General features: G+C 54.8%; 6 protein-coding genes across 6 annotated transcripts; 3 read left to right on the top strand and 3 right to left on the bottom strand.

The window, feature by feature from the left end:
• Positions 1-687: 687 nt before the first annotated feature.
• Positions 688-4,235, top strand: NCS57_00045100 (Actin cytoskeleton-regulatory complex protein SLA1; the record flags this gene model as incomplete). Its single annotated transcript, XM_053050537.1, has 4 exons — positions 688-885; positions 963-2,331; positions 2,421-4,160; positions 4,210-4,235. 4 exons carry the CDS (start codon positions 688-690, stop codon positions 4,233-4,235), a joined length of 3,333 nt encoding a protein of 1,110 aa, XP_052919052.1.
• Positions 4,236-4,865: 630 nt separating this feature from the next.
• Positions 4,866-5,918, bottom strand: NCS57_00045000 (uncharacterized protein; the record flags this gene model as incomplete). Its single annotated transcript, XM_053050536.1, has 2 exons — positions 4,866-5,375; positions 5,436-5,918. The coding sequence occupies 2 exons, from the start codon at positions 5,916-5,918 to the stop codon at positions 4,866-4,868; spliced, it is 993 nt and encodes a 330-aa protein (XP_052919051.1).
• A 661-nt stretch (positions 5,919-6,579) lies between these two features.
• On the top strand, positions 6,580-7,827 carry NCS57_00044900 (Conserved oligomeric Golgi complex subunit 8; the record flags this gene model as incomplete). Its single annotated transcript, XM_053050535.1, has 1 exon — positions 6,580-7,827. The coding sequence occupies one exon, from the start codon at positions 6,580-6,582 to the stop codon at positions 7,825-7,827; it is 1,248 nt and encodes a 415-aa protein (XP_052919050.1).
• A 159-nt stretch (positions 7,828-7,986) lies between these two features.
• Positions 7,987-9,072, top strand: NCS57_00044800 (Mitochondrial glycine transporter; the record flags this gene model as incomplete). Its single annotated transcript, XM_053050534.1, has 2 exons — positions 7,987-8,083; positions 8,180-9,072. 2 exons carry the CDS (start codon positions 7,987-7,989, stop codon positions 9,070-9,072), a joined length of 990 nt encoding a protein of 329 aa, XP_052919049.1.
• Positions 9,073-9,197: 125 nt separating this feature from the next.
• Positions 9,198-10,987, bottom strand: NCS57_00044700 (uncharacterized protein; the record flags this gene model as incomplete). The annotated part of the gene is made up of 2 exons (XM_053050533.1): positions 9,198-9,434; positions 9,500-10,987. The coding sequence occupies 2 exons, from the start codon at positions 10,985-10,987 to the stop codon at positions 9,198-9,200; spliced, it is 1,725 nt and encodes a 574-aa protein (XP_052919048.1).
• Positions 10,988-12,019: 1,032 nt separating this feature from the next.
• On the bottom strand, positions 12,020-12,578 carry NCS57_00044600 (uncharacterized protein; the record flags this gene model as incomplete). The annotated part of the gene is made up of 3 exons (XM_053050532.1): positions 12,020-12,179; positions 12,289-12,455; positions 12,549-12,578. The coding sequence occupies 3 exons, from the start codon at positions 12,576-12,578 to the stop codon at positions 12,020-12,022; spliced, it is 357 nt and encodes a 118-aa protein (XP_052919047.1).
• Between the last annotated feature and the right edge of the window lie 399 nt (positions 12,579-12,977).

Below are 12,977 nucleotides of genomic sequence, written 5' to 3'. Positions count from 1 at the left end.
GACCTGGTACTCCATATGTCTAATTTCTCGGCCACGGCACTTATTTCGGTTGCCTTGTGTGACGTTAGGTGCCTAGAACGCAGCGCAGGTGAGCAAGTAGGCCGGTGAGACGGCGGCGATGTTGACGAAAGCATGTGGCTGAGGCATGCTGTGTACAAATCCATCTTCTGGAAAGGGCCTATGGAAGGGAGCTGACGTTGGACCTGCTTGCGGGGATCCAGTGGAGTTCCAGGGTTCGACTTTGGATGGAAGCCCAACCACCTCGTCACCGAAGCAATGGAGAAAATGCTGCCAAAGTAAGGGGTGACGCAAAATCCGCACCGTGATAGTAGCGAATTAGGTATATCACTGTGTGCGCAAACAGCGTTAATTCGACACCAGCTTAACCACGTTGGCGCTATGCCTAAACAGGTAGGCACCTACCTAACGACTTGTCCAGGAGGCTCAGGTTCTCGAACTTGGTAGGGGGAAGGTGCGTCGGGTCGGTCCATACCTACCTAGCCGTTGCTCGCTCCTCAGACAAACGACGCACTGCGTCACTTCGCATCGCATCGCATCGCATCTTTCCGCTTCTACTCGTCCCCCCTCCTCCCTTCGCCCTGCTCGTTAGCAAATTCCCAGCGGATCCCTTCTCGAAGCACATCCGCCCGCGGTGCAGCTTACTGAGCCGACTCACGACTCTCCGACATGGGGTTTCTGGGGGTGTACCGGGCCGTCTATGACTACGCGCCTCAGGCCGAGGGCGAGCTCGCAATCAACGACGGCGATCTGCTCTACGTCCTCGACAAGAATGGCGACGATGGCTGGTGGAAAGCAAAGAAGAAGGCCGGCGCTGACGATGAGGACGAGCCGACAGGCCTCGTGCCTAACAACTATGTTGAACAGGTGAGTTGGCCTTGACTGGGCCTCATATTCATGTGCCATCACGATGATACTGATCTTCTTTTCTTCCTTCCCCAAAGGCCAAACCTGTAGAGCACGCCCGCGCCCTTTACGATTATACGCGTCAGACCGACGAGGAGCTCTCATTTCCCGAAGACGCTCAGCTCGAGGTGTACGATACGTCAGACCCCGACTGGATCCTCACCGGCCTCGACGGCGAATATGGCTTCGTTCCGTCTAATTACATCGAGATCGGTGGCTCTGAAGAACCTCCAGCACCGTCGTTGCCTCCCGCCCCCCCAGCTCTACCTTCGAGGCCGCAACCTGCTCCAGCCCCCGAGCCCGAGCCCGAGACGGCATCTCCGGACCTACCGAGCAGCGCTGCACCCGCTCTGGCGGGTCCTGCTGCTGCTCTCGCGGGTGTTATGCATGCCCGTGCAGCCTCTCAACAGTCTGCAGCCCCCCCGAAACCTCCTCGCGCTTCCGTTACGTTCAGCGAGCCCCCAGAATCCGACGACGAGCCTATCCGATCCCCTGCTCTCCCTGCTCGGCCGCGCGCGCCTGCTTCGCCGTCTCCGACATATGAGCATCCGGCTTCTCCAGTTAATATGCACTTCCACCAAGATCCTAATCGACGTCAGGATGTCGAGCGTACCCCTGGCGGTTTCCACTTGTACAATATCAATGAGATGATCTCAATTATGGGCAAGAAGAAGAAGATGCCTACCACACTGGGAATTAACCTTCTGACTGGAGTGATTTTGGTCGCACCCGAGCATGCTTCAGACGGACCTTCACAGGAGTGGACTGCGGACCGGATGACGCATTATTCACGGGAGGGGAAGCATGTCTTCATGGAACTCGTCCGCCCAAGCAAGAGCGTCGATTTCCACGCAGGAGCCAAGGACACTGCCGAGGAGATTGTCAGCGCATTGGGTGAGTTGGCCGGAGCTGTACGTGCCGAAGGACTCCGGGAGGTGATCATGGCGGGCACGCAGGGAAGCAGTGGTGGTGGCCAAAAGAAGGGTCAGGTTCTCTACGACTTCATGGCCCAAGGAGACGATGAGGTAACTGTCGCCGTAGGCGATGAGGTTATTATCCTTGACAACACCAAGAGCGAAGAGTGGTGGCAAGTTCGCCGCCTTAAGAATGGCAAGGAAGGCGTCGTCCCAAGCAGCTATATCGAGATTACCGGTACTATCTCGTCATCGTCCGCCGGCATCAACTCTGCCAAGTCGCTCGTCGAGCAAAACCGCCTCGAAGAAATTCGATTGACTAAGGAGGCCATCAAGGCGAGCAAAGAACCTCAGCAGGTAGGGCCGGGAATGCCTCTTCCCAAACGAGGCAGTAGCCTCATGGCGAGAGAGAATGGTAGTAATTCGGGACAACAGCGGAGCCGTCGAGAAAATGGACGAAGCGATGGCAGCAGCCAGCCACGGTCCAAGCCTAGTGAGTGTCCTTTCTGCCGCCCTTTTGCCCGTGTTACCCCCTATTTGCGCAGTATGGATTCCATCAAATGCTGACTCTAAACCTCCCAGAGCCAGACTCGTCCAAGGTGCGGACCTGGACAGATCGATCCCGATCCTTCAGTGTTGAAGCCCAGTTCCTGGGCCTTAAGGACGGCAAGATTCACCTGCACAAGATGAACGGTGTCAAGATTGCTGTTCCCATCAGCAAGATGTCTCGTGAAGACCTTGAGTACGTTGAAAACTTGACAGGCATCTCTTTGGAAGACGATAAGCCACTGGCAGATGTCAAGCGAGCTAGGACCGCCGAGAAGAAGTCCTCCGAATCTAGCACCACTGCCGGTGTGACCATCGAGAAAAACAAGTCCGACTACGACTGGTTCCAGTTTTTCTTGTCCTGCGAGGTTGCGGTAGGATTGTGTGAGCGCTACGCTCAGGCATTCATCAAAGATTCCATGGATGAGAGCGTTTTGTCCGATGTCGATGCAAGCACCCTCCGAGCTCTTGGCCTCCGCGAAGGCGACATCATCAAAGTCATGCGCCACCTGGACACCAAGTATGGCCGTACGCGTGGCGGGAAGAGAGGTGTTAGTTTTGCGGAGGGAGATGGCGAAGGTGCTTCTGGGGGTTTGTTCTCTGGACCTGGTGGTGCACTACGAAACAACACTCGCAAGGGTCGACCTGCGCCGGCGGTTCAGACAAGCGATGTCGTTGATGCTAGCGCTTTCTCCAAGTCAGACGGCTCCAAGGCTGCTGACGAGGATGCGAAGTCGCCAATACAGACTAGCCCAGCGAACAAGAGCCCCGAACCTCGCCAGGCGGCTTCTTCAGGATTTGACGATGATGCTTGGGACGTCAAGCCCAGTAAGCAACAGCCACCACCGCAATCACAGCCGCAACCCCCAGCCGAGTCCGCCCCGAAGCCTGCCCCGGAACCATCGCCAGCCTCTCCTCCTCCAACACAGGCTTTGACGGGATCCATGAAGGAGTTGTCGCTCTTGTCAGCACCGCTTGAGCCTACAAAGACTGAGCCCACCCCTCCAGCCCCCAAGGTCGAAGTTGCTCCTGAGCAAACAGCAGCGTCGGTGCCTACGACGCAACCCCTCGGCGGCGCCACCCCGTCCTTCTTCACGTCAGTCGCACAAGCACGACAACGTCCTGCTCCACCACAGGCATCAGTGAACCAGGCATCCCTTGTGCCTCCACCACCTCAAAGGCCTCTGTCGGCTCCGCAAACAGCTCAACCGAGCGGATTTGCTCCCCCACCGATGGTACCCCAGATGACGGGCGCGTTGCAGGGGCAGGTGGCACTCCCTGGCCAGAGCCTGAACGAGATAACCCAAGCTCGTCTGCAGCAGCAATACACTGCTCAGATGCAGCCTGCCATGACCGGATTTCCTGGACCACAGGGCCCTCAGCCCATGATGCCCTTCCCTACCGGTGCCGGCCAATTCATGCAGCCAATGATGACCGGAATGCAGGCGCCGAACCAATTCCAACCGATGCAGGCTCAGCCCACAGGCTTCCAGCCATCGTTTTCGGCCACACAGTCTATGTACGGAGCCCCTCCTGGAGGCATCAACAGCTACCTGCCACCGGCCCTCGAGCCCCAGCGAACGGGTATGCCTGGCCTGCCACCCCAAGTTACTGGTATGGGCGGTATGAACAACACGATGAACAACACGATGACCCCCCAGCCCCTGGTGCCGCAGCAGACCGGCCCACCACCCCCAGTCCGCTTTGGTGTATCAAATGAGCCTAAGAAGCTTGCTCCTCAGCCAACCGGACGAAGAGCAAACTTGGCACAAGCGAGTAAGTTAAATCCTTGGCTGGCCCTAATCTCTGCTAACATCGCGTGTAGCCCCCCAGAACCCGTTCGGATTTTGATCTCGTGCAAGCCTATACATAGCATCTAGTTGTTGGCGGCGCGTTATTGGTCATGGTTGGCGATTGCTTTGGACATGTTTCTTCACATCTTGTATGCATATCTAGTCTTTGTCAGGCAACCCTACTAGAAGTTGTGTGTATGACGATGGTAATACTAAATCAATGACCGGCTCAGAGTAGCCTGACTCGGTCTCTTCTAATTATACTAATCTATGTGTCTAAGCAATGCTGTGAGCGAATGTAAAGGCGCGAGTCTGCTGGCAAGGCGACTGGCGCCCCACGAAAGCTTCGGCACATGATCGTGTCGAGGACGACCAGATGCACCTCCCTCCACCCCTTGACTTTCACGACGCAATTCATAGTAGACAGGGATAGACAACAGCACCTGGCTCTAGAACTGAACATGCATATCCTTGAAGAAAGCATAATACAGCTCATGGCATTTAACCAAGTGCCAACGATGTAGGCAGATCAGTAAGCAACCCCGCAACTCGATTGACCGTGCCAAGCAATCAAAACACCATGCCCCCAGGAATCTAAGTGACCAAGCAAAGAGAGTAACCAGAAACGTGCGTGATTGCAACAAGACTAGGCGATCTATGAATATTGGAATCACCGTGAAGGACAAACTCAAGCCTTGCGACGTCGTCCACCAGAAAGTTTGGCCGCTCCCGTTCCCACAGAAGAAAGATCGATCTCAGCCTCGGTCACTGGGGCGTCTGGGGTTTTGTCCTGCGAGTCTGATGAGGGCTCGAATCGCTTGCGAACAGCCCGGATCATCATGAAGAACCAGTAGAAATTGAGACTGTTGAGCGTGATGTTACTGGCGAGGTATGCCGCACCCAGCCACACAGGCACCGTTGAGTCCTCGTGTGCGAATGCCATGAGTGGTGTTGTGAGCGCCTCGACGTTGGGGTGCGTGTTAATGCCGGCCCACACGTCTTTGAAGACACTGAAGGACATATACGTTCCGTACACAAGCCGGCAGGTGAAAAAGGTGAAGAGGAGCATGAGGCCGTTGTAGAGCTGAGCGCGTGTGCCCGTCATGCCCACCTTGTCCATGAACCAGTGAACGTTGAGGAAGGGGGTTGACAGTTCCCAGAGGATGAACACGCAGGCATAGTAGTTGAGGAATGGGCGCTGAAGTGAATTCTGGTTAGTACAAAAGGCAAAGAACACAGGAAGTTTCGAAAGACATACAAAGCCCAGAGAGTACACCAGCAGGGCTGCGATAGCATGCGCCAGCGTTCCCAGGCCAAAGACATCGAGATTAAGGCTGGTTACGACCAAGTCCCAAAGGAAGTAGCCGGCTGCAAGGGCCTGGATGAAGCCAGCGGCACCAGTATAACCCCAAATTCGCTCCTCCCAAGTCATGTTCTTGATCTCGTTATCGGTGAACATGACCCAAATAGCAAGGCCGTTGATGAGGCAGCTCTGTACCATGGAAACAACGTGGGCATCCCAGTTCAGTCGTCGCTTTCGCGGGAGCTTCGAGTAGTGCTCCGGGGCCAGCAAATTCGATATCCATGGCGAAATTGGCCAGAAGACGACCGAGTATAGAAGAGCAGCAGCCAGAACCTCGTGAATATGGAGCGGTAGCGAGGGGAGATCGAGCAAGTCAGCCCAGGGCTGTGCTTTCTCGGCGAGCCAAGGTACGGGCGGGAGGAAGAATGGGTCTTTCATGGTTAGGTTTGGTCGCAATCGGGGGCGCAGAAGCGGTCGCGGTCAGGGTTGCAAGGTGCAAGTCGAGGGAAGAGGGAAAGCCTGGGATAAAGAGAGAAAAAGGCAGACAATGCGACGAGGCAATGCGCCTCAGGGAACAAAACGGGCAGCCTGCCTGTATAAAAGGATCGAGGTCACGTCTGTTGGGGAACCTCACGTGGAAGAGGCACGGGTACAGGTGTGTGCCGCAAGCCATCACGGAGCTTATTTCAGTATTCGTACCTTTCCCCAACCGTTCTGGGCATTAGCGGCCGTTCCTCTAGTCCTTAATAGGCTTGAACTACGCAATGTATCAATGTTGGGGAGGCAGCTCCAGCCTTAGGTAATCAGGGGACCTACCTGATGTGGCAGTGTGTCAACCGTCTTCCTTTCCACCCCACCAGCTCCTGTCAGCCAGCTGCCAGCTGCCACCTCACTCGTTAAGAGCACCAGATACAATCACGACGGACGCAGCACACATTCGCTACACTAGTTCATCGACTCCGCGGCTAAACGGACCTGGCACGCATATATCGGACAGAGATCGACTCCACGTGGCCGCGTCGTTCGGCTTCCTGATCCGCCCACTCTTGCAGGCCACCCGAGGTCGTCTCAGTTCAACGATCATACCCCTTTGGTCATCATGGCTGAGGCGCTGCGAGACCTGCTCGCTCCTGACCAGCAGGCTGACCCTGGCGCATTGGAGTATCTGATATACCTTGCAGAACAGCAGTCCGACTTCTTGCAAACCTCCGAGCCTCAGGTCCTTTCTCAGACGTCCCACTCACTCCTCCTGGCTGTCCAGGCACTTTCGAAGCGGTCACATAAACCCGTCGTCGAGTCGGCAGCCAGCCATGCCACGTTACGGCAGTCGCTGCCAACACTGGCCCAGCGAGCTTCCGATCTTGTCCAAGCAGTACCTCGCCTTGATGCGCAGGCAGAGCACTTCTCGTCCGCCTTTGGAAAGGCGAGCGAGAGCAAGTTGCTGGCTCGAAGAAAACAAGCCCTGCTACTCCTTCGAAACTCGGAGCGCCTCGTCGATGTGATGGAGATGCCCCTGCTTCTTTCATCTGCTGTCTCGGCCACCCCCGTCAACCATTCGTCCACTCTCGAGCTCTATGCCCACGTCCGTCGCCTGGCATCCCTCTACCCAGATTCACCCCTCGTCACATCAGTTCTGGAGGAGGCGGACGCTGCCATTCGCCAGATGGCAGCTGATCTCGTTGGCACGCTGAAGGCGCCCAATCTGAAGCTGGCTGCCGCTGTTAGGACGATCGGCTGGCTGAAGCGCATTATCCCAGACCTGGTTACAGACACACCGACTGAGGATGCCCTCCCTGCTGTTTTCTTGGTCTGTCGCTTGGCCACACTTTTGACGACACTGGAAGCGTTAGAACCTCTCAGAGATCTTGCCGACGAGGAACGCCTTCGGCAGGACAAGGCAGCTAGCTCATGGTCTGGTGGGCAACAGACCGAGCGCTATCTCAAGCGGTTCATTGAGATCTTCCGTGAGCATAGCTTCAGCATAGTCTCTGTCTTCAAGAGCATAAGCTCGAGCTTTGCTCCACCAGCTGAGCACGATGCCGACCCCTTGCGATTGTTGCCGTCACCAATGGCCACATTTCCCCTCCACCTCGTTGAGATGCTCGTCGAGACTTTGCGCATTTATCTGCCCACAGTCAAAGACCAGACGTCAAGGGAGAGCATTTTGACGCAGGTCCTCTACTGTGCGGGTAGTCTCGGCAGACTGGGGGCTGATTTCGGAATGCTTCTCGCCTCCATTGGCGTCGATGAGTGGGTTGAGCTGGTCAAGCGACATCGCCTTCTTGCTGGGCGCCTTGAATCAGTCATAGGCGACTATCGAGGCAGTCATGCTAGCGTCGCGAGTTGAGATGGTCTTTTGGGCCAACCTCTGAATGCAATCCACACGTGCCCGATGCAACAAAGTGGGGTGAAGTCACGAAACGGGGTCTGACACTTTTGGTCCGATTTCATCCTGTCACGTCACTCAATCAGTTCCCCGACATGTGGCCGGAGTCTGCGACTAGCCATGGGCCTCACAATTGCCAGTTCCCCAGCGCAGCACAATGATGCCGTTGCATCCCCACCAATGACTGAGCAACGGGCCTCACGGCCAGCAAACTCAGGTATGCCTTCCAATGAGGACCAATGGCGACCGGCACACCCGGCGCTCATCGGCCTCGATCTGTCTGGTCGCTTTTTTCCCTGACATGACCACCCAGCTCGCCATTTTGTCTCCGGCCTTGGCTCCGGAGTTGCCTCTGCGGTCATTCTTCAGCCTCTAGACCTACTCAAGACCCGGGTTCAGCAGTCTGGAGGCTCATCACTCACCGCCACGCTACGCGACATCAGGCAGTCTTCAAGCCTGGTACAGTCTCTCTGGAGAGGCACTGTTCCATCTGCCCTGCGAACGGGCTTTGGCTCAGCCCTTTACTTCACTTCACTTAATGCAATTCGCCAGCACGCCCAGCGGACGGGCATCCTGGGACGTCGGCTCCAGACTCAGGGTGGCTCCTCCGCCCTGCCATCACTCACCAACTCTGGCAACCTCGTATCAGGCGCCATTGCGAGGACATTTGCTGGATTTGTATTGATGCCCTTGACCGTCATCAAGGTTCGGTTTGAATCCAGCCTCTACTCGTATCCGTCCCTCGCATCTGCAGCCCTCGATATCCGGCGGACAGATGGGTGGCGTGGTTTCTTTTCAGGATTTGGCGCCACAGCACTCCGAGATGCACCTTATGCTGGAATGTATGTGCTTTTTTACGAGATGCTGAAGTCACAGCTGGGCTCTCTGGCAGCAAAGCCTGGGGCTTCGTCTGGTGACGGTCCGACCAAGATGCAGGCCACTCTTGCTAGTTCTGTCAACTTCACCTCAGCCATGCTCGCCGGCGGAGCATGCTCGGTTGTCTCCAATCCCTTCGATGCAGTTAAGACACGAATCCAGTTGCAGCCACAGGAGTATAGGAATATTTGGCATGCTTGGTATAGAATGGTGTCTCAAGAAGGCGTTCGTTCACTTTGGGATGGTCTTGCACTGCGTATGAGCCGAAAGGCGATGAGTTCAGCGTTGGCGTGGACTGTCTATGAGGAATTGATTCGCCGGGCCAGGTGAATTGGTATTTGTACAACAACTGTAACAACAACTCATCTCATATATAAAATAGATGGCTAGCGCTCAGGAACTGCATGTACAAAAAAACAAGCTTCACAACTCGTACCCAATCCGACCTTTCAGGTTTAAGCCGGGCGTGCCCCAGCCAAATACATCAAGAGCGACGGCGACTTGCTTCTACGACGCTCCTTCTTGTCACTCTTTTTCCGCACCCACTCAAACTCCGGGTCGTCTCTGCCATGCTTCTTCTCCTCGATCATCAGCATCTTGCCGCGTTTCTGGCGGATGTACTTGGTGTGCTTCCACAGCTGATCTTGTTCCCACTCGGGCACCCAACGCTTGATCAGGACGTACTCGGGATCCTCGAGAAAATGTTAGTTCGAGGTCTGGCATAAACTGGGATGGGCAAGGGACAAGGGATACGTACGTCATCGAGATCAAACTCAACCCCGTAGGCTCGCAATGACTCAATCGACAGATGTCGACGAGCCATGCGAGTGTAGGTCGGTCGGGGACCTTGGGCGACGGCCATAGGGGCAGCCTGGTTGGTGTGGACGACGTGGTTGGGGTGAGTGATGGGACGGACGAGTCCTGTATGAGGGACAGGAGCGCCATGAGGGACATGGCTAATCTGACCCATGTTGGGAACCATCCCATGATGTGGTAGGGGGCGATAGGGTGGCTGGGGCGAAGGTTCCTTCTTGATCTTTTCCTTCTTCATGATGGCGTCTATTGCCTCATCGTCAAGCCCAGACTTGACGAGATCTTCCCTCAGTCGCTTCTGATACTCTTTCTCCTTGGCCTCCTTCTCAGCCTTTTCCTTGGCGATGCGTTCCTTCTCTTCTCGCTTGTACCTCTCAACGGCTTCGGCTGCCTCTCGTTCCTTCTGGTCCTTGAGTTTCTTCTCATCCATGGCGCGCTGTAGCTCCTTTCTCTTATACTCCTCAACTGCGTCGTTAGCCTCCTTCTCGCGGCGGTCGCTCTCCGCCTTGGCTGCATCCTTTGCTCGGAGTCGCTTCAGATCAATCGCCTTCATGAGGCGTTCCTCCTCTGCTTCTCGGGCTTCCTTTTCCTTCATCGCGTCCAACTCACGTCTGGACTGTTTTAACTCTTCCTCTTTGCGGTATTTCTCCACGATGCGACGCTCATCATCGTCGCGGGCATTGGCAAGTTGGACTTTCTCAAGCTGTTTGCGAGATTGCTCAGCCTCCCATTCCTCACGATAGCCCTTGACAAGTCGTTGCTCATCCTTCTCACGTTCGCTTGCAAGGCGCGTCTTTTCCAGCTCTTTGCGGGATCGTTCGGCCTCCCATGCCTCTCGGTGGCCCTTGATCAATTGCTGCTCATCTCTCTCTCGAGCGCTGGCAAGACGTATTTTCTCCAGTTCCTTGCGAGACTGTTCAGCCTCCCACTCCTCGCGGTAGCCTTTGACCATTCTCTGTTCATCCTTCTCGCGGGCACTAGCGAGGCGCATATCCTCGAGCTCCTTGCGGGCTCGCTCTACTTCCCATTCCTTCTGCGCCACGTATGATGAGGAACCCGATCGAGACCGAGAGTGCGAGCGACGCCGACGGGAAGATCGTCGCACAACCTGCTTTCGGCGATCGTCGTCATCGTCGTCAGATGAGAAGTCGTTGTAGATTCGGTTGTTGATGATGACGGGAGCTGGTAGTGGAGGGCTACTGGTGCGACGGTCACGGGACCGGGAGCGCTCACGGGACTTGGATCGGGATATGACAGTGGTGAGGCGATCAGGTCCGAGGCGACTAGGGCCGGCAGGTGCATCGTAGTAGCTGTGAGGGCGCTGCCCACCCGAGACATAGCGGACACCACCCGGTGATGGGCCGCGTCGACGGACGTGGATGTCGTAGTCTTCGTCGTCGGAGTCAGTGTAACTGTAGCTGCTTCTACTCATTGTTCCAGGCAGCCAAGACCGAAAGTGATGTGAAGTTGGTGGGAGGTTGTTGATAAGCAAGCAGCTGAGAGGACTAAGGCGACGATGTGTCTCTGTGTTTGGAAAGCGGCGTGTTGCTTTGGTGAAGAGCTTGGGATGAGACCTTCAAGGTATGGGAAGAGTAGAAATATGAGGAAGGATAACAAGAGGAGGGGAGGAGAAGAGTAAAGAAGTAAGTAGGAGGGCGTAAGCAGACGACCGACACAGGGCGTCCTCCGTCGCGGCATGGGACCGTGGTAGGGCTGGACATGCGAAGGCGGGGCTGAAACTCAGGTGGGGGCTGAAATCCGGCTTGAACGCATGGTCCCTGGCCCTCGAAGAAGTGCGAGATGCAAAAAGGCGCAGCGCTAGTCGATCAAATGTCTTTTAGCTTATCGGGCATGGTTGGGCCGAGGGAACGATCTGGATGTTAATAGCGGACGATGAAACCGGCGGTGAGCAAGACTGAAGTGAAATCAACAAGCTTCAGAGAATGACCACGATTGCTTAATTCATGAGATGATCAGAGAAACTATGTACATGTCGAAGGCCGCTGAGGGAGCTGGAGGCTGGAGGCCGAGTGTAACAAGCATGAAGTCATTGTGGTCATTGTGATGAGAGGAGCATTGGGGGCCAAATCTGCAAAGTCGCATTGGCTGCCTGTCGTGCGTCTTGCATATTGCACAGCCATCCAGGTGATTCCGAGTGAAGGGGAGGCCGTCCAAAGAAAGCCACACTGCAAAACCACCCTGGTCGAGGTGGTCACGTCGGTATCAAGTGGGCTCAGAGTGTGCGGCGCAGCGGTAGGGCTGGGGACGCAAGAGTCATGGCGGCACCGAGAAGGTGGGCGGCAATTGAAACAGTTTTTTCTGCATTTGAGGGCGTCGGCGGCTCGGCACCCAACGTGACTCGACGTGGAGAAGCAGCGGCTAGGACTGAACCAAGAGGTAGCCAAGAGGCAGCCTGGGTAGGTATGGAACACGCAAACCTGTGGCGAGCATCCTGGCGCTTAAGTTATTTGGCGCGGAGCATCTGCTCGATGTGCTCGCGGCTGTTCTTATGTGTTGTCTCCAGATACAGCAAGCGTTGGCTCAGCTTGTCCACCTCACTCTCCAGACCTTGTGTCTGACCCTCAAGCTTCTGTCGTAGGGAGTCTACGGGAAGCGAAACGAACCTAGCAGGCGCAAACAAACACCACCGACGTTAGGCCACGGAAAAATGCTGGTGCGGGGTTGGGAATGGATGATGGGTTATATCGCGGGGGTTCGGGGCAGGGTACATACATTTTCCCGACACCTTCGTAGACAACGGCGTCCTCAGGCAAGCTGGCCATCTCGCTCAGAGTCAGCTTAACGAGGCGCTGTTCTCGCTGCTTAGCAGTCATCTGGGTACGAGCCAGGCCGATCTGTTGCTGAGCTGCAATAGCCTGGCTCTCGATCTCCCGCACCAACTGATCGAGCATTAGCAAACAGGTGGCACTGGAGGCTGACTCACGGTCTGGAGAAGAACGGCATTGAGCAGAAGAAGGGAAGGGAATGCATACCTTTTGCAGTGCCTCATTCGGGATAGACATCGTGATTTATGGAGCGCCCGCGAAGTAAATGGGCGTTGATTAACTCGGGTTGTTGATAATGGCAGAGGATGTGATGGTAAAGGGAAGAGCGGTGGGAATAGTGGGTAAATGCATACTTAAAAGTAAGGTAATGCTTAAAGGGAGGGACAGTAATAAAAAAAATATAAATAATTTTTAATATATTATAAGATAATAATAAAATAATTATTTATATTAATAATAAATAATTTATATAGTAATTTAATAAAAAAATTAAATATTAAATTTATATAATGTACTTAATAAGCAAGTGTTACAAATAAGTAAGTATCATAGCATACTATGCACCTAAAAATAGCTAACCTAAAGTTTCTAAAAGCTATTATAAAATAGCTATAAAGTAAAAAAGAGTATTTTTAT

The sequence above is a fragment of the Fusarium keratoplasticum genome, chromosome 1 (genome assembly GCF_025433545.1).
Source record: "Fusarium keratoplasticum isolate Fu6.1 chromosome 1, whole genome shotgun sequence".
Classification (NCBI taxonomy): Eukaryota; Fungi; Ascomycota; class Sordariomycetes; order Hypocreales; family Nectriaceae; genus Fusarium; species Fusarium keratoplasticum.
Note: the sequence above shows the minus strand (reverse complement) of the source record. Positions and strands in the feature narration are given on the sequence as shown.